Below are 20,148 nucleotides of genomic sequence, written 5' to 3'. Positions count from 1 at the left end.
TCCGCCTAGAATTTTCGGGACCGCCTTTTCACTCTAAAGATCTTTTTTACTATTCTCCGCAAATTCCACCGTCAATCCCCCAAATCTCGAATTACAAAATGGCGCGTGGCCCAGAAGTGAAGCGGAGACGATTGAGTCCTCCAGCGGATGTTGAGGACTCCTCATCGCGCTCCAAAACCGAAGAGTGGGATGTTGAGCAAGACTACGAACGCCGCCCGCGCAAAAACACCAAGAAAGCCGGCGAGAACGCACGATTGCCAATCAAGACCTCTGAAGGATTCGTTCAGGCTGAAGCACAGCTTGAAGACCAGGGTGAGGAAACCGACAGCTTCCTGGGTACCGATGATGATGAGGAGGAGGGTGAGGATGGTGAGGAGGACGGAGAAGAACCCGAGGAAGAAGCACCCAAGATTCCAGTGAAGGTACAAATCTTGCAAGCAAAGGAGGAGCTAGCGAAGATGGCAACCCTGATCAACGAGGATCCGGAGGAGCACATCTCTCTGTTCAAGACAATGGCCGAGATGGTGTCGAAGAAATCCACACCTACCACGGTTAAGAAACTGGCTCTGGCCTCACAAGCGGCTATCTACAAGGATGTCATCCCAGGATACCGTATTCGTCCGCTGAGCGAAGAGGACCAGACTGGCAGGGTATCAAAAGAAGTGCGGAAGCTCCGAGACTTCGAACAGTCCCTTGTGGCAGGATATCGAGCCTATGTTCAAAAGCTTGCTACGCTCGTAAAGCCGGCTAAAGGAGATGACCCCACAGATCCTGGACTGAGGAGCTTCGCAATTTCAATGGCATGCACTATGCTCTTGGCCGTGCCACACTTCAACTTCCGCAGTGAGCTTCTGAAGATTTTGGTTAACCGCCTTGCACGGAGACAGCTTGATGCCGACTATGTCAAGTGCCGCGAAACTATGGAGGAGGTTTTCGCCAAAGATGACGATGGAACCGTTTCCCTCGAAGCTGTTCGTCTGCTCGCAAAGATGTTGAAGGCCAGAGACTTCCACATTCACCCCAGTGTCTTAGACACATTCCTCCATCTTCGTTTGCTCGGCGAGTTCCACTTGAAGGCGTCCCGAGACCGCGTTGACCGGGAGGAAGAAGAAGCCCCCCAAGGAAAGAAGCAAAAGCAAAAGCGCGAATTCCGCACAAAGCGAGAGCGCAAGGTTCAGAAGGAGCGGAAGGAAGTCGAGAAGGATATGCGACAAGCAGACGCAGTGGTATCGCACGAACAAAGAGACAAGAACCAGGCCGAAACACTAAAGCTTGTGTTCGGACTCTATTTCCGCATTCTCAAGCTCCGCATTCCCGCATTGATGGGTCCTGTGCTTGAGGGTTTGGCCAAATACGCCCACCTTATCAACCAGGACTTCTTCGGTGATTTGCTCGAGGCCCTGAAAGACCTAATCAACCACGCAGAGCGCGAGGAAATGGGCGTGGAAGGCGACCAGGAAGTCGTCAACGAGGAGGACGACGAAGACGAAGACAATGTCACAATTGCCGAAAGCGCAGCCCGCGATGCTCGCCGAAGGACGCTACTCTGCACTGTGACTGCTTTCGCCCTACTAGAAGGCCAAGAAGCCAGCAAAGCAGCCGCAGGTCTTCACCTCGATCTGAACTTCTTTATCAAGCACCTTTACCGATCCCTCTACTCTCTCTCCATGAACCCAGACGTCGAGTTCAACCCCGGCACAGCCCTCCGTCTCCCCGACCCCAACTCCTCCGCAGAAGGCAAAGAACTCTCCGAGTCCCGCTCCAAGAACAAGGTCAACTTCCAGACCCCGATGGTCCTCCTCCTCCGCTGCTTGCAGCCAACCCTGCTATCCCGCGCACACGGCAACCCGCCCCCAAGCCGACTTGCCAGTTTCTCCAAGCGTCTCATGACGACTTCCCTCCAGTTGCCGGAGAAGTCTGCCCTTGCGACTCTTACGCTCATGAACCAAGTCTCGAAATATCATGGTCGTCGTATCTCTTCGCTGTGGCATACGGAGGAGCGCAAGGGTGATGGTGTGTTCAATGCTTTTGCTACTGATATTGAAGCTACCAATGTCTTTGCCGGTTCGGTGTGGGAGGGTGAACTGTTGCGTTTGCATTACTGTCCACAGGTGCGAGAGTCGGCGGTCGAGATTGAAAAGATGATGATGTCCTCTAAGTAAATACTGTTTTGATTAATTTTACATGCACATTCAGCTACAATCTACACTTCTTGGGAATTGTAATCAAACATCTTCATTGACATAACAACAAAATCTAACAAACAGACGAGCACTTGTACATCCCTTTTTTTTTTTTTTTTTTTTTTTCTTTTTCTTTTTCTTTTTGGGTGGTACTTTTCTTTGTGAGGGTTTTCGTTTTGAATTTTTTTGGTTGTTTTTTGTTTTTTCTTTGTAGTTGCATCTTTTTTGAGTTCTGGACTTGCTCGCTTACTTGCGAGTCATTCTCAGAACTCTACAGTGGACACGAGGGCCCTAACGCTCCTCGATCCGGGGGGTAGAAGCGGCCGCGGGAATGTCCTCCGCGTTCATCTCACTGAACTGTGGTCTGTACAGTGGGTGAATGTGGCCCAGGGGGATGTTGGGCGTGTCGCGGACAGCATCGAGGGGCAGAATGATCCCGTGGGGGACCTGGGGGACAGGGGGGACAGGGGGAACTGTCTCTTCCTCGGTGGTGGCGGTCTGGTTCGCAACAGTGGAACCGGAGGACCCGCTGGAAGACTTCTTCGAGCTCTTCTTCCTCTTCGTACGCCGTGGGATGGAACTCTGCTTTACGGTGGACGATCCTGGCGGAGTGATGGTTGCTGATCCGGTGGCTGATGCTGGCGGAGTGGCTGTTGGAGGAGTGATCTTCACTTGCGGAATGGTATTTGCTGGTGGAGCGGCCTTTGCTTGCGGAGCGCTCTTTGCTGCAGGAGTGTTTTGTGCTGCAGGAGTGTTTTGTGCTGCAGGAGTGTTTTGTGCTGCAGGAGCGTTCTGTGCTGGAGCAGTGGCTTTTGCTGGTGGAATTGCCGCAGACTCAGAGGACACAAGAGTTCTCAGGGTACCAGTGGGTGGAACGGTGTCGCGTGCAGGCAAAGGGGTGGATGGAAGAATCCTTTCCACGTCTTCAGAAATCGAAAGACCGTGCTCGTGTTGCAAGACTCTGAGAGCAACCTGAGTGCGAACGATCAGCGTTCTCAAGTAGTTGATCTGCGCTCCCTGGTCGACAGTTTGATCTCCGATGTCTTGAATATCTTCGTCGATCTCTTTGTTCTTGCGACGCTGGTAGACCACAAATGGCTCTGCGGTATTGTCATAGATTCCAGTGAGACACATGTCGACTTTGGCACTCAGGTCATTGACAGTCGAGGTGTGTTCGTTGATTTCGAGTCGCATTTCGTGAATCTGCTCATTGATCTCATTGACCTGCTCCTTGAGGTCGTGAACTTGTTCCTTCGCTTCAGTCGCGTCACGCTTCGCGTTGATAATTTCGAGAGACACCTCTGACTGGCGGTCAAACTGGGCATCCATGTGATCCTGGACGTAGTCTCGAGTCAAGGTAACAAAGTCCTCAACTTTCCGTTCGAGCTTGTCGATATCGTCGATCTTCTTTGTGACTCGCTTGAAGTCTGTCTCATATTTGTACTGGAGAGATCGAACAGCCTCAGGAAGATCCTTGAGGGTCAAGCTGGAACGATGAGTGGCAGGACTGCCAGTGGTGGAACTGGCACCAGTAGTACGTTCCATTGGACTGAAGCTGGGACGGCGCATGCCATCCTTTTTGAAGATGGGTGTACGCGGACTGGGTGTGTGAGGTTCGTATCTGCTGGAGGGAGACACGGGGAGTGGCTTGTTGTTGCCCTCCGGAACATTGGAGCTGTCAGCCATCTTGGGTGGAGATGGCGGAGCAGAAAAGGAGCGAGGTTTGATTTGGGGGACAGCGAGATTGCCAGGTCGATTTTTCAGGATCGAGGCAGGGATAGGAGGAACAGGGGGGATGGAAGAAGAACGGATGGAAGAGCGAAGAGGGCGGGAGGAAGAGGGAACAGAGGGGGCAGAGGAGACTGAGGGGACAGGAAGGGCAGAGGGGGCAGAGACTTTTGCTTTGCGTTGGGCGAACGCGTTACGCTTGTCATGTGAAGGTGCAGGCAACTGGTCCAGGGACTGCACACTACTTCCTGCAACACTCGTCGAAGGCAAACCAACCTTGGGGTTGGTCGATTTGGCAGGCACAGACACCGGGACTGGAGTAACAGTCACGTCAGAACGAGGAGATGCCAGCGGGTTGCACATGTCGGGCTCGTCGAAGTGTACGCGCTGGGAGAGGGTGCTGCGACGAGAACGAGACGAGTTCGCAGAGGAGGAGGGCGTCTCAGGCCGGCCAGTACGGCCGCGGGGACCTTCCGAATCGGTATCTATAAGAACATCCAGTCAGTGACCCATCCCAACCCTTATTGCTTCGAACTGAACTGGAAGTGAAAGCCATCAATTGAACATGTGAGACCAAACTGATAGATATCTCTCATGTTTTTGCGTATATATCTTTCTATTCTTTCTTTCGAGGCATATCCTATGGGCAAAAGAATAGTTCCTTTGCCCGCAGGACCTGCTTCCATAGAAAGGGCCGCCATAGAAAGGAGGTTGCTTGCACAGATCCAAGCAGATCTGATCACAAGGAAGCAATCCCAATGCCAAAGAAAGGCTTAATTCTTTTGAATCATGTCCAATGCCAAAGAAAGGCTTGACTTAAAAGAATCATGTCCAATTCTATAGCAAGGGACCCGATTCCCAGGAGCCAGGCTCAATTCCACAAATAAGAGATCCGGTTGCTAGGAACCAGGCTCAAGTCCATGGTGAAAATACCCAAGTCACAGGGACCAGGCTCAGTCCCATGAAGAGACCTGATTGCCAGGAGCCAAAGCTCAATCCCATGGAGGAGAAACCTGATTCCCAGGAACCAGGCTCAATCTCGTAGGAAGAGACTTGAGTCTGAAGGAAAGGCCAGGTCCATGGTGTACTCGGTCGAACGAGGCCCGAGTCCACCGAAGGAGACACTCCATGAGGCTGAAATGTGATGAATGCTTGACAAATGAAGAAATGATACTAACCTTGACTTTTTCTCGCCATGTCTTCTGCTGTTCTTCGAAGAAAAAGATACGAGCTGTGATGGTTGGATGAAAAGAGAAGAAGAAGGAGAAGAACAAGAGGGACGCGTGTGGCAATAACAAGACGAAGAAACCGTGTCGAAGAGAACGGTTTAACAACATCGAGCACGTGCCTTATGGTTCATGGTCAGCCATTACCTAGGTATTGACTACCCCAAAGGGAAATTACGACTGCCTCCCTAGTATATGGCTCATTTTCCCAATATCGAAGGAACGATCCACCTGGGCAACCCATGGCCGAGGTTCTCTCCGTTCGCAGACTCTCTACACATATTGTATTGAGTATACGAGAGTATACGAGCACCCATCACACCAGGAAAGCAAGAAAACCCCAAAAGAAGATACAACAAGGATCATATTCCTCCATGAAGGAACCGGCAAAGTTATATACAATTTTTTGCCAGTTATGACACAAAGGCCAGCAACATGCAGCACCGTAAGAACAAAGAAAGTCCTACAAATAGAATAAAACACGCATGCAAAGAAGCCAAAAGATCACTAGCAAACAAGCGCAAAGAAACAAGTACAAAGAATGTTATAAGTATAAGTTATTCATTAAATTCATGTCATTAAGTATACTGGATACATAGCAAGTCAGACAGATCCAAAGAGCGGCCGGGCATGCCAACACCAACATAGCATTGGAGACAACAAAAGGAAATCATTAACCATAATAGAAACAAAATTCAAGCAAGACGCAATGGGATTCGTAAATATGAAGCAGAAACAGATAATACAGGGGAATAAAGTCGGCGAGGGGAGCGAAAGAAATGGCCCGGAGTTTTATACTTCGTGGTGCCACGCACTTCCGTATTGCCACGGATATAGTTGCTCGAATTCCCCAGGGCTGGCACCCGCACGTGACCGCACGTGACTATCGCTGGGGGCGCACCGCCTTTGGCAGTGGTACCGCGTCTCACTTGTCTGAAAAACGCCAGAAAATTGCAACGATGGGCATAACAAAAATCGCAATCCAAAACAAACTGCTGATCGATCAGTCAGTTAATTAGTTTGAAAGCGAATTATGTGTGATGACCACGATTTGCTTCGATAGTAGCACCCAAGGAAATAAAGACAACTGGCTAGAAGACAAAGCACAGGAAAACACAAGATTCAATCTAATTGGAGGATGACTTTCCACGACGGAAAGGTGAAAAGATGGCTCCAAAGAAATTCACAAAGACAGTGCGCAAGATTGCTTTGAGCCAGCTGTCAGGTGCACCATTTAGAGAAACAGCTGTCACTGACCGGTTCTGGCTCGCTGGACGAGCATCTTCATCATTGTCCTTCGGAGTAAGAGTGCTGTCGGCAGCAGGCTTGGCGTCGGACACATTGCCAGCGGGTTCGGTGGTTCCCTTGCTAGCCTCAGCGGCAGGCTGGGACTCGGCGGCACTCTCGACTGTTGGCTGCTGGGTAGCCGTAGACAGTTGGTCTGTAGACGGTTGGTTGAGCTTGCTAAGGAGGGCTTCGCGGTCGCCAGCGAGTGCTGCAAGAGCGGGATCAGTTCCGAACGATATGGCAGATTGCTGGTATGAAAGATAGAACGGTGTTGGCTTACCGTCTGCGGGTTGGGCATCTGCTGCGGGAACCTGGGGCTGGGCCTCAGCCTTAGTAACGGGTTCCTTGTCTGCATCGGTAGGTTGGACATCCTTCTGGTCCTTCGAGGTCTCAGCTGTAGTCTCGGAGTGGTTGTCAGCAAGAACGGCCACGCCGGCACCAGCAAGGGCGGCAGCGGCAACACCAGCAGCGCCAGCACCAAGAATTTCAGCACTGATGCCGGTATCCTTGGTAGAGGCTTCGTCAGAGGCGGAAGCAGCAGTATCTTCTTGCTTAGTTTCAACATCAGTGGTGGAGGGCTGAATTGCCTCCTTCACATCGGATGTCTCAGCAACCACCTCGGGCTCCTCTGCGCTGGCAGTGGGCTGGGGAATGGCGACAACTTCGGTCTCGACGGCTTCGACCTTCGAGGGTTCCTCAGTTGCAACAACAGTCTCCTCGACCTTGGCATCCTCCTGGGTTGGCTCTTCGACAACCTCAGCAACAACTGGTGCTTCGGCAGCAGCCTCTTCAGCAACGATGGCGGGCTGCTCGATGGCAACTTCCTCAACCACAGTTGTCTCGGGCTCGAGCTCCTTGGTAGAGGATTCCTCCACTGGAGCTGCCTCGGGGATTTGCTCCGCGGGGGCAGCAGCTTCAACGGGCTCTTCAACCTTGACGGGCTCTGCGGCAGTCTGCTCCTCCACAACTGGCGCCTCAACAACCTTAGTAGCTTGGATGGTGGGCTCGACAGTGGCGGGCTCCTTCACATCCTCAGCCTTCTCGGTAGCTGGTGCCTCAGTAGCAGTTTCTTCGACGTGTGCCGCCTCGGGAGTCTGTTCGGAAACAGGCTCGGCAGTGGACTCGGCCGCGGTTTCGATAACGGCAGCAGGTTCATCGATGGTCTTTTCCTCGACAGCGGGAGTTTCAGCAACAGCGGGCTCGGCAATGGCAGCCTCAACCTCAGGAGTGGCAGCAACTTCAACAGTCTCTTCGACTGTGACTGGCTCATCCACGACCTTCTCTTCAGCAGCAGCAGCAGCAGCAGCAGCAGGCTCAGTGGTTTGAGAAACAGGTTCTTCAACAGCGACAGCAGTCTCAGTCTGTTCAGCGACAACTGGCACGGCAACAGCTTCGGCCTCGGTTTGCTTCTCCTCGACCTTCTCGGCCTCGTCCGCAGTGACATCAACAACGACAGGAGTCTCTTCAACAACGACAGGAGTCTCTTCAACAACGGGAGCAGCCTCGACAACCGGCTCTGGGGCAGAGGTCTCAGCAACGGGCTCCTCAACTGCCTTGTCAGCGACAGGCTCTTCGGTGGTCTTCTCAATTACTTCCTCGGCCTTAGGAGCTTCGGGCTGCTCAATGGCGACTTCCTTGGCAGACTCGGCGGGGACAGCCTCCTCCACTGATTCTTGTACAGACTCAGTAGGAGCGGCGTTTTCCTCGACGATAGCGGCGGCGGCCTGGGGAACAGCGGGAGACTCATCGGTGACATGAGCAGCGGCAGCAGCAGCGGGAATGGCAGCAACTTCGGCGGCCTCGGGAACAGCGGGTGACTCCTCGACAGCGGCGGCGGCAGCAGCCTCAGGGACAGCAGCAGTCTCAACAGCAGCAGCTTCAGCGGTCTCGGGAACAGCGGGTGACTCCTTGGGAGTCACGTCCTTGGCGGTTTCGGCCACAGCCTCCTCCACAACTGGTTCCTCTGACACAGCCTTTTCGGCGGTCTCTTGGACAGGTTCGACCTCAGTAGGCTCCTGGGCCTTCTCGGTAGTAGTCTCCTCGGCGACAACGGCGGCAGGCTCTTCAATTGCCTCAGCAGCGGGCTCGGTAGTAGTAGTCTCCACCTCAGCAGCCTTAGTAGGCTCCTCGACAGCAGATTCCTTAGCAGCATCGACAGTCTGCTCGGGAACAGACTCGACAACCTCAGCCTCCTTGACTGGCTCAGCAGCCAATTCCTCAGTGGCAGCCTGCTCAACGGGAGTCTCCTCGACCACCTCCTTAGTGGGCTCAGAGACGACTTCCTCCTTAGGCTCGGAAACCTCGACAGCTGGCTCCGCAACAGGTGCCTCTGTAGCAATCTCTGGAACGGCCGCGGTGGTGTCAGCGCTGTTCTCAGCCTCTGCCTCCACAATCGGTTCCTCAACAGCCTTCTCGGTCACTGGCTCCTCAACAGGCTTGGACTCTTCGACAGCTGCCTCGGTGGCGGGGGTCTCTTGGACGGCTTCAGGAACAGCCTCGACGGTCTTGGATTCCTCCACAGCGGGAGTTTCTTCGACGACAGGCTCTGCGGCGGCCTCAGGAATAGCCTCGACAGTCTTGGATTCTTCCACAGCAGCTTCAGCGGCGGGAGTCTCCTCGACAACCGGTTCAGCGGTGGTTTCAGCAACGGCTTCGGCGGACTTCGACTCTTCCGTGGTAGATTCGGTGACGGGCTCTTCCTTAGAAATAGGCTCAGCAGCCTCCTCAACCTTGGATTCCTCGACCGCGGGTGTCTCCTGGACGATTTCAGGAGCAGCCTCAACGGGCTTGGACTCTTCGACGGCAGCTTCAGCGGCAGGAGTCTCCTCGACGATAGGCTCTGCGACGGTTTCGGGAGCGGCCTCGACGGTCTTTTCCTCAGCAGGCTTCTCCTCGGTAATGGGCTCAGCAACCTCGGCGGCCTTGGATTCTTCCGCAGCAGGAGTCTCAGAAACGGCCTCGACAGGCTTTTCTTCAGTGGCAGGCTTAGCAACCTCTTCAACCTTAGATTCTTCCACAGCTGGAGTCTCTTCGACAGGCTCGGGGGCAGCCTCGACGGCCTTTTCCTCGGTGATAGGCTCGGCAACCTCCTCAGCCTTAGATTCCTCAACGGCGGGTGTCTCCTGAGCGATTTCAGGAACAGCCTCCTCAGTCTTAGATTCCTCCACAGCGGGAGTTTCAGAAACGGGCTCAGCAACCTTTTCTTCAGTAGCAGGCTTAGCAACCTCCTCGGTCTTGGATTCTTCCACAGCAGGAGTCTCTGCGACAGGCTCGGGAGCAGCCTTGACGGGCTTGGATTCTTCCACAGCAGCTTCAGCGGCGGGAGTCTCCTCGGCGACAGTCTCGGGGACGACCTCGGTGGCCTTCTCTTCCACGGCAGCTTCAGGGGTGGGCTCAGCAACCTCAGACTTGGATTCTTCCACGACGGGAGTTTCTTCGACGGGCTCTGCGACAGCCTCGGGGGCGGCCTCGACAACCTTTTCTTCAGTGGCGGGCTTCTCCTCAGTGACGGGCTCAGCAACCTCAGCCTTAGCTTCTTCGACAGCGGGAGTCTCTTGGGCGATTTCAGGAACAGCCTCAACAGGCTTTGATTCTTCCACGGCAGCTTCAGCGACAGGAGTCTCCTCAGCCACAGTCTCGGGGGCAGCCTCGGTAGTCTTTTCTTCTGTGGCGGCCTCAGTGGTAGGCTCAGAAACCTCAACGGCCTTAGATTCTTCCACGGCAGGTTCAGCAGCGGGAGTCTCTTCCTTAGCGGCTTCGGTGGTTTCAGGAACGACCTCGGTGGTCTTTTCTTCCACGGCAGCTTCAGGAACAGCCTCGGCGGTCTTTGACTCTTCCTTAGCAGGCTCAGCAGCAGTTTCGGGAACGGCTTCGGTAGCCTTTTCCTCAACAGGCTTCTCCTCGGCGATAGGCTCAGCAACGTCCTCGGCGGTCTTGATTTCTTCCGCGGCGGGAGTCTCTTCGACAATTGGCTTGGCGGCGACTTCAGGAACGGTCTCGGCGGTCTTCTCTTCCGTGGCAGCTTCAGTGGTGGGCTCGGCAACCTCTTCCACGGCCTTGGATTCTTCGGCGGCCGATTCTGCGACAGTTTCTGGAACGGCCTCACTCTTCGATTCTTCTGTGATGGGCTCGGCGACCTTCTCAGCAGCCTCGGGTTCTGCAGTGGTTGGTTCAGCTGCAGGCTTCTCCTCGGCCACTACTTCGGCAACTGGCTCTTCAATAGCCTCAGCGGCAGGCTTTTCCTCAAGCACTGGTGCCTCGGTGGCATCGGCAGCCTTCTCGGCCGGCTTGGATTCCTCCGTTGATTCAATTGAGGTCTTTTCCTCAACCACTGGTTCAGCAGCGGGTTCAGCCTCCTTCGAAGCTTCGGCTGGTGCTGATTCCTCCACTGCAGGCTCTGCAGTTTGGGTTTCGGGAACGGCTGGAATCTCGGGAGTCTGTTCGGCAGCAATGGAGCTAATACTCTCCTGTTTCTTTTGCTGCTTCTTCTTTGCCTTCTTGGCCTTCTTCTTTTCCGCGGCGGTCATTGGGACCTCGGGTTCAGTTGAATCTTTGGATTGTTGTGTGGAGTCGGTTTCGACCAAGGTAGCGGTTGATTCGCTCAGATCGGCCTCAGTTGCGCTTGCAGTGGACTTTTCATCTATGGATGAAATGGGCTCAACTGGAGCATCTGTGGGCAGCGCATGGCTTTCCGGGATAAGGGGCTCTTGCACGCTGGCCATGGTTTATTTCGTTTCAAATTCGTAATGTCGTAAAAGGATGATCGGGGTGGCAGGGTATTAAGATGATGGTTTTTTTTTTCACAATTTGACCAGCAAAGATTTAACGCTAGATTTTATCGTGTACAGAAAACACAAGCTCACAGAGCAATAGGGTGTGAATATGGAGGAGGGGGAAAAGGCAGAAAAAAAATCTCAGCCCAAAAAGTACCAGAAAACCTCTGACGGCACACCTCAGAGAGTGGGGAAACAGTTGGCATAGTGACCATATACATTACACCTTTCCTTTTTGGTTTTTTCGTCTTTCACTTGGAGCATCTTTCAAGCTTGACGCCCAATCGTTGTTCGTGCTTTTTGGGCTCTTTCATCCGGATCTCCACTTCCAATATGCGGTGAAGCTGTATCGCCGAGGTTTATTGTTTGGCTTTTTTTTGAGGGGTGTTCTTGTTCATTTGAACATGTGCAACCGTACAACATACGATGTATATATGATTCTATTGTCTATGTACTCCTTTTCCCCCCTCTTCTAGTTGCACAAGATTCCAAAAGGCAACCCTGTCAACTTAACAGAAAAGAAATTGGGCGCTAAAAAAAAAAACACAGACCCAATTGATAAACAGGCGCCAATGGGCAGGCCGCAAGGTTCTTATCCACCTGTCATATGGTTCTGACTCATTATTGCAGTGATCTCCAAATTAAAAAGAAAAAGGGTGTGGAGGATCAATTTTCAATAGTCTGTCCATCCGTGGATTGGCTGATGTTTCGGCCCTTTTTTTTTTTTTCTTGGGCCCCATTTATGCGGAACATCACGGATCTCCATATTATTATTGTGATTTCTACAATTTCCACAGAGTAAACGGTATAACATACTCCGGATACAGAATACTATTCGGGGATTGCTCAAAACAATGAAAGCTCGTGCCTCACACTAGTAGCTCTTATGCATTGCGTGCTGCGTGCGACCTCCTTAAGCTTGGACCCTCCCACAGAAGCCGCATTTCCGGCTCAAAGTCCCATAGCTGCAGCAATCTGCATCTGAGATCGTCTGCAGTTCCTACATCTTGGGAATCCTCATGGACTTCCGTAGCTCCATTCCACCGACTCATCTTCGATGCACTCTACTCCGTACTCCGTATGTGAAGCAGATATACACACCCTGGGCGGTGTGGTCGGCTTCCCGGTCCCGGGGCGGAATCCGCGGGACAGCCGAGGGCAATCTAACAAAAGTAAAAAATAGCAGACGCTATGAAAGCTATGTGGTCATCTTATTATGGCTTCTCCTGACTACTCTAAGTCAGGAGTAGGCCAGATGTGGAAAATCTCGGATCATCTAGCTCAATAGAGCTAAAAGGAACCTACTTGCTCTTGGTATTGATTATTTACCAATCTGGCCTTCTAGGGAGACAGATAAGGATTACTATGATGTAGGAACATGGACCGGGTAGTGGCTTAGCAACCCATGTTAGTGCAATTGACTTTTCCTTTAATGCTCAATTCCGAATATCTGCATTCTGCAACAAAGTTGGATGGACGGATTGAAATTGAGTGTTAGTCTTACTCCCTCACTCAATTCAGGTTACAGGGGGTAGGGGCGGTGCGGGGCAAAGAGCTTATACATGAGGTTTGCCCTGATTCAAAGAGCTCTACGGAGTACACTTACTACACTTATAGCAGATGTCTCCATGTTCGCCAATAACAACCTGTTGAGCAAAGAAGTTATTCACCAGTGTCCATGTGTATACCAAACCAACAGAAATTAGGGCTTCCTCGTGATGTTACGTGTTTATTATGTAAGTAATAACTTCCCATTTCGGCAGGTGCCCATGTGCCCACCTGGGCAGGTACGATGCAGCTAGACAATCAACTTTAATCTTCACCATAGCGACATGATGCTTCTTAGCAATGCAGATAATAAGAGATAACACTGTCATGCATCAAATACAATTGTTTCTCCATGGCCGCGGTGTGGTTTGGGGGCCTATACAAAACAGACTATAGCAACGGCCCTTCTGAGAGTAAATCATAGCCTTTCTCTATATACCTACGGATTATCCCCCATAATATCGTTAGTACCCTCCAACATATCTATCAAGTACGCTATCAATTTCGCAAAAGCTTGAAATATCACCAATGGAGAGGAGAGTCAATGGATTCTGGGAAGTGCGGCTTCGGAGCTTGCTGGGTTCCAGGGTTACCATTGAAAAAAGAACCATAAGAAGAAAAAAATAAAAAAGTCATCGCCCGGAGGCGATCCGGCAACTTGAGATCAAACGGCACTCAAGCTGAGGATGGACGGGGATCCATGTGGCATTGCACCAATGTCACCAACGACAACCGCTAGGCCAGATGCCCGCCCATCCACTCACTCCTACTGGGCGGTGCCATTTATCAGAGAAATTTCTACATAGCGATACATAGAAAGGTCCTTGCATAGTTTATGCTCTTTGCCACCTTCACATACATCCAAAAGACCATCCAAAACACATGACAAGGCCGCATCAATGGCCGGCTTTTTCTTGTGTGAAGTAAAAGTAAAAGCAGACATGTGACTTACCCTCCAATACTACTGTCAGGAGGAAGGACTACGTGGTACACGTCGAAGGGCATGGTGCAATGTGAGATTGATATTGAGTTGTTGAAGAAGTTGAGCTACAGAGATTGAGAAATCTGACAACTACCTCAATTTTCTACTCAAGCACGATGTGCCTTTAACTCGTTTGCATCTGAGCTCACGTTCCACTCGCACATTTATACAATGGAATAGGCGCAGGTAGGGGATATTCGGGATCGAGCCGTGCTTTTTGGGAGTAGCGGCAAGATGTCTTCACATCGCTGAAATGTACGCTTGATGATCGAGAACTCAGGGGTATGATTGTTCTGAGGGGCGATGAAAACACTCTCATTCATGATATGGAGTGTTCCAGGTGTATTGTCATTTATACGAGCCCATCCTGCATGAATCGCTCGCAGTAGTTCTTGATAGAATATCATTTGGCATGGGACCAGGTTGCTGTTCGTCGTCCTTCATCTACAAGACGAGATGGAGGCATCGGACATCAACCTTGTGAATATTAGACACAGTGCAGGTATTCCCGAAGTCGCAAGGCGGCTTACCATGCTTGTGGTAGAGGAGGGACTTACTGCCAATCGTAAAAGAACTTTGACTGACAAAGAGCACCGGTCCTTAATGAGGATATCCATATCACCGTGGTCGGATATAGGATCCTGAGGGCTAAATGGCTGCTCAATCCCTATCGATCCTATCATGCGAGCTACGCATCTTTCCTATACTAATAAGGGCAGGATCTTTGATTCATGCTTTACTATCCCGTGCAACCGCAACGATGAAATTGGTGCCACGGTGCATCGTAATGTCAAAGGTAAATCTCTTTTGGGTTGGCCCTGGTCAAAGTTTCATGCATCCTGTATCTAGACACTTCATCGATAAATACATCACTTAAAGAAGTGCTCTCATACTCCCATAAGTAGTCAAGGTAGAGACCAGAAGGTACCGGAACCAGACGATTAGACCACATGCTTGCCATTTGACTGTAATTGGATCCTTAAAGGGGGAGACCGACCACGACATGGAAGTTCCCCTTTACTCGGAAAAGAATATACCGGCTCCTTTACCCCCTAACCACACTAGTTTCACAACAAGCATTGCCGAGGTCGATCTAGGAGGCTATGTGTTGAGACGCTAAACCCAAATAGGCAAAGCTAACCAGAAATGGAAATCCACTTCCAGAATGTCTGTGGGGTAGTTCAGGCACCAGGTACCCGTTATCCCCTGATCTCCACTCTCGCTACGGAGTATGTACAGGTATAGAGGTACTTATATAGGGGTAATTAATATTCTCCGAAAGTTGAGGGAAGTTAAGGAGTTTATAAGTAAAAGGTGATACGGAGTACAAAGGGGTTAATAACATGTTCCACAGGTCAAAAGTCCCACATCCAATGAACCAAATCAACACGGTATGAATTCCAGGCAGCAGAGTTAATCATAAGGAAACTGTATAAAAGTGGACTATGGCTGATATCACTGCCTATAGGCGTGCACAATACAGCTTACATACAGCCCTGAAGCAGTTCAGCCCTATCCGGGGTGGGTCCAAGCGTTCAGCCCTACGAGAGTTCGGTTTACACCGTCTCTTCCGAGAACATCCTCATCTTTTATTCTCATGTCCTACATACACATTCATTCTCCCAGAGACTGTATAATCCTTCATGTCTGACCGTCTGACTATCTGACCATCTGACGTGAGAATGACCTACTGTCCAGACCTCCCCTGATTGGTCAGAGTCAATTATTTGTGGTCAATCAACACTAAAATCACGACATCGCCCGTACCGAAGTATACGGGCCATCAGCCCTATGGTCCGGGCCTCATGGACGCAATATGGCTTTCATTACTAGCCATTCCCTGTTTCTTCTTCCTTCTTCAACTCCTCTTCTCACTAGCAATCTGGAGAGCCGCCGGTTGTGATCCTCCAGACTACGAAGAGCCGAAAAAGACCCGACGCAACAATGGCGGAGACTATCTCGACTCGAGTCGGCCACGCTTTCGCAAAGCTTTTACGAATTGATTTAGGTCCAACTCCTTCCCCGGTGAGAGACGAGACCAGAACGTATGGATATTACGAACATGAGCCCACTGTGGGCGACTGGTGTCGAGGTCATACGCCCACCGCTCCTCAAGTTCGCCGTTATATATGGAGCCTCTTTCCTTTCCTTCATTGGATCGGATATCACAACGTGCAATGGCTGATTGGGGATCTCGTGGCAGGTGAGAATCCCCGGCGAAACAGTGATATCCAGAGACTAACCCCTCTGGGCAGGAATCACTGTTGGTGCCGTGGTCATTCCGCAGGGTATGGCATACGCTGAACTAGCCAAATTACCTCCAGAATACGGTCTATACTCTTCATTCATGGGGGTCTTGATCTATTGGTTCTTTGCAACATCCAAGGATATCACTATTGGTGTAAGAATCAAGAACGATACCTCGTTTTGGTGTCTAAATTGCTAACACCCTCAGCCGGTGGCGGTCATGTCTACGCTCATGGGCTCAATCATCATCAAGGTTCAAGCCGTCCACCCCGAAATACCCCCGCCAGTCCTTGCTTCCGCTCTGGCAATCATTTGCGGTGCGATCGTATTGTTCCTCGGATTACTTCGTCTTGGCTTCATCGTCGACTTCATCCCTCTTCCTGCTATTTCTGCTTTCATGACTGGGTCCGCGATCAATGTTTGTGCTGGCCAAGTGAAGACGTTTCTCGGAGAGAAAGCGCATTTCTCTACGCGGGGGGCAACCTACAAGATCATCATTGATACGCTGAAGCATCTTCCGTCCGCTCGGATGGACGCTGCCATGGGCCTCACAGCTTTGGCAATGTTATATGGCATACGATCTGCTTGCAACTATGGAACGAGGAAGAAGCCCCACAAGGCCAAACTGTTCTTCTTTCTGTCCACATTACGAACTGCCTTCGTCGTTCTTTTCTATACCATGATTAGCGCTGCGGTCAACCTCCATCGCCGCAATCACCCTGCCTTCAAGCTACTTGGTAATGTTCCACGGGGGTTCAAGGCCGCGGGAGTTCCCAAAATAGATGTTCCAATTATCAAGGCATTTCTTGGTGAACTCCCTGCCGCTGTGATTGTTCTATTGATTGAGCACATTGCTATCTCAAAATCGTTCGGCCGTGTCAACAATTATACGATCGACCCATCGCAGGAGTTTATTGCCATTGGCATATCAAACCTACTAGGTCCATTCTTAGGTGCATACCCAGCTACAGGCTCATTCTCTCGAACTGCTATCAAAGCAAAGTGCGGCGTACGCACTCCCCTCGCAGGTGTAATCACTGCCGTTGTCGTCCTTCTTGCCATATATGCGCTGCCAGCGTTGTTCTTCTTCATTCCCAAGTCGTCCTTGTCGGCCGTGATCATCCACGCAGTGGGTGATCTCGTTACACCGCCCCGTATTACCTATCAATTCTGGTGTGTATCTCCAATTGACGCACTCATCTTCTTCATTGGCGTTATCGTGATCATATTCTCAACTATCGAGACCGGAATTTACTGCACAATCGGCATATCACTGGCAGTACTCCTCTTCCGACTCGCCAAAGCCCGAGGCCAATTCCTCGGATACGTCCAGGTCCATTCAGTCGTGGGTGACCATATCCTCAACGCACCCCAGGAAGACCCAAGCACAGAATCTGAAGATGGTACCGAGATGTCCAGAAGAATCTACCTCCCAACCGAACACGAAGGTGGCACAAACCCCCGAGTCAAGATCCACCAGCCAGCCCCAGGAATCTTCATCTACAGAGTCTCCGAAGGGTTCAACTACCCCAATGCAAACCACTACACAGACCATCTAGTCAGTCACATCTTCAAAGAAACCCGACGCACAAACCCACAAGCATGGGAAACAACAGGCGACAGACCCTGGAACGACCCAGGTCCAACCCGCGCCGAACGAAAAATCCTCATGGCAGAGGAAGCACCCACTTCCCCACTCCCAACTCTCCGCGCCATAATCCTCGATTTAGCCGCCGTCAACAACGTAGACGTCACATCCGTGCAGAACCTCATCGACGTCCGCAACCAGCTAGACCGCTGGGCATCCCCAGACACCGTGCAGTGGCACTTCGCCCACGTCCATAACAGATGGACGAAACGTGCTCTCGCAGCCGCTGGATTCGGGTTCCCTGCCGTTTCGGACGGGTCGGGTCCTCGGTAGCAGAGGTCGATCTTTAACGTTGTGGAGATCTTAGATGGCAGTCTACCCAGTTCGGTGTCTCACTCTCATGTCGGAGAGTCGGAGGACTGGTCGAAGGATCTTGAGAGTGGCCTGAAGGTTCAGGAGAGTAGTGCGTCCTCGTCGGCTATGGGTGTCTCTAAGGATGAAATTCAGGTTGTACGGGCTGATCAGAAGGATGCGAAGGTTAATACTCATCGTCGTCGTGGTCGATCTGGTGTCGGTACTGGTATGGCTGTCGTCGATGGAATTAATCGGCCTTTCTTCCATGTGGATCTGACTAGTGCTCTGAAGAGTGCTATGGCTGATTCTTAGGGGTTGCATGTGCTGGCAGGACAATCATCCTTGGCTAGGTATATTGTTGGATGGCTGGTTTGCTTTCTTACTTTAACTAATACTTGCTCGCTGTCGAGGTCTTCTTTGCTAGCTTTAAATCCTTATTTGGGGTAATCTCATCTCAGAGACCTCTGAATCAAATGAATGAGACTACGGAGTAAGTAGGTCTTCTATTTTTATCAATTCAATGTCGACAAGAATAGTACGTCGTTTATGCGGCCTTGCCATGTTTTTTTTTTTTTTTCTAGATATCTTGTCCCCTTCTCGGGGGTTCTAGATAGAGGCCAGAAAAAAGGGTGTTCAGTATATAGGCTTTGATATATTTTAAGCCAAAACTTCGGCGAAGCAACACCAACAGCATTTCCAGTATACCAAATGACAGAATTATATTTGCCCTCTCCACCATAGCTTCTTTAGCTTTTTATTCACCGCAACTCTGCTAGGAAGTTTGTCTGGTGCTCAAGACTGGCGGTGTCCGATCTCGATTGCCTAGATCTAAGACTAGTCCTAATTGTGTCTAGCTGGTGGATGCTGACGATCTTATCTGTCTTTGTGGCTGAAGACCTCGGGGAGGGTCATGTGCAAAGCCCTCTCCGAGACACCAATTACCTAAAATCACAATGATAACGTAGATTGTATATGAGATATGATCGGGAGGATCATTCTGTTGCGATGAATTATGCATACCCCCTGTGCCATGGCAGTTGTTGATTAACAGGGCCGAGGACCGGGTGCAAACAAACCATCCGGTTAATATCACGCCTCAAAGGACTGAAAAAATGAGTCCTTGCGATCAATCCAGGTCGCAAGATGTGCCAGTTTCATTGCTTGAAAAGGTAAACTAACCCATCCCTAGGAAATAGAAAGGCATACTCTGAATACCTTCGGTATCCGATACGTCCGTCGAGCAACAGCTCACGCATCCCTCAACGTGAACGCGATACCAGTACCCATTACTCTACAGAGAAAGACGGCGAATCTACTACTACGCCCTTCCTACTGAACCAACCATGTTCCTCCGCACCTGAATCCTCACTACCCGACCTCTCGTCCAACTAGACCTGCCGGTCTAGTGCACAGCATATCTGCAATCTCGAGATGCGGGCGCGGATCTCTGATATCGGAAAACCTCGAAGCCTACAATATACGCAAGGACCGGTGTACACAGTGCGGACCTGCCTCTAGCTCCGTCTGTGCAGGGGGCGGTGAATCTTGATGGCTATTTGTTGCAGACGTCGTGGCGTGTATCTATGATGCGGCGCGCGAGCGTGGAGGTGGCTACTTTTGCAGACATAATCGAGGCTGAAACGGGCCTTCTTTCCCTTGCCGCGCTGCCCGCTTAGGATGCAATGCAGAGCTGAGGATCAGACTGCGTTGATCGAGGGACGTGTGTAGTCGGTGCGAGGATTGGCGCTTTCGGGCGGATCCGGGAGGGTGTAAAAGGGGCGTGTGCCTTGTTACTGTAGATATTGTTCCCGGCGGATTGTATTCCGGGGTTCAGGGCGTTTCTCGTTCTAGAGGGACGCGTTCGGCTATGGAGAGCATGTTCGATGGGGGTGATTTGAGCACTGCGCGGGTTTTGGAATCCGTCGAGGCGGATATATTAGCAGAAGAATGGCTGTAAGATTGGGCGTGCGCTGTCCAGCGCATGAGCTGTGACAGGTAGCGCTGGCGCTAGGCTCGTGATTGCATGTGTTTGTGCCGAGGGCGTGAGTACGGTTCAAGGGAAGAGTTACAAGTTCTAACAAGCCGGGGGGGCACACTTGGTCTTATGTTTGAATTGAGAGAGTGGATATAGTTTAAGAAAAAGAAACTAAGCTATGGATACTGTGTGTGTGTGTGTGTCTGCCATTACGGCAATACTGCGTACACGATTATACAGACGCTGAAGCTATACGGG

At 51.2% G+C, this 20,148-nt stretch overlaps 5 protein-coding genes across 5 annotated transcripts; 3 read left to right on the top strand and 2 right to left on the bottom strand.

The window, feature by feature from the left end:
• Positions 1-98: 98 nt before the first annotated feature.
• N7455_009611 (nuclear export protein Noc3) lies at positions 99-2,162 on the top strand (the record flags this gene model as incomplete). Its single annotated transcript, XM_040954721.2, has 1 exon — positions 99-2,162. The coding sequence occupies one exon, from the start codon at positions 99-101 to the stop codon at positions 2,160-2,162; it is 2,064 nt and encodes a 687-aa protein (XP_040815010.2).
• A 312-nt stretch (positions 2,163-2,474) lies between these two features.
• N7455_009610 (uncharacterized protein) lies at positions 2,475-5,381 on the bottom strand (the record flags this gene model as incomplete). Its single annotated transcript, XM_065606247.1, has 2 exons — positions 2,475-4,396; positions 5,369-5,381. The coding sequence occupies 2 exons, from the start codon at positions 5,379-5,381 to the stop codon at positions 2,475-2,477; spliced, it is 1,935 nt and encodes a 644-aa protein (XP_065460210.1).
• Positions 5,382-5,916: 535 nt separating this feature from the next.
• N7455_009609 (uncharacterized protein) lies at positions 5,917-6,156 on the top strand (the record flags this gene model as incomplete). The annotated part of the gene is made up of 1 exon (XM_065606246.1): positions 5,917-6,156. One exon carries the CDS (start codon positions 5,917-5,919, stop codon positions 6,154-6,156), a length of 240 nt encoding a protein of 79 aa, XP_065460209.1.
• A 108-nt stretch (positions 6,157-6,264) lies between these two features.
• On the bottom strand, positions 6,265-11,145 carry N7455_009608 (PT repeat family protein; the record flags this gene model as incomplete). The annotated part of the gene is made up of 1 exon (XM_040954632.2): positions 6,265-11,145. One exon carries the CDS (start codon positions 11,143-11,145, stop codon positions 6,265-6,267), a length of 4,881 nt encoding a protein of 1,626 aa, XP_040814860.2.
• Positions 11,146-15,670: 4,525 nt separating this feature from the next.
• N7455_009607 (SLC26/SulP family anion transporter) lies at positions 15,671-18,227 on the top strand (the record flags this gene model as incomplete). Its single annotated transcript, XM_065606245.1, has 4 exons — positions 15,671-15,929; positions 15,982-16,127; positions 16,182-17,890; positions 17,945-18,227. 4 exons carry the CDS (start codon positions 15,671-15,673, stop codon positions 18,225-18,227), a joined length of 2,397 nt encoding a protein of 798 aa, XP_065460208.1.
• Positions 18,228-20,148: the final 1,921 nt, after the last annotated feature.

Source organism: Penicillium solitum (genome assembly GCF_028829755.1).
Source record: "Penicillium solitum strain IBT 25940 chromosome Unknown utg000008l_segment0_segment0, whole genome shotgun sequence".
Taxonomy (NCBI): Eukaryota; Fungi; Ascomycota; class Eurotiomycetes; order Eurotiales; family Aspergillaceae; genus Penicillium; species Penicillium solitum.
This window is presented reverse-complemented; position numbering and strand designations above follow the sequence as displayed.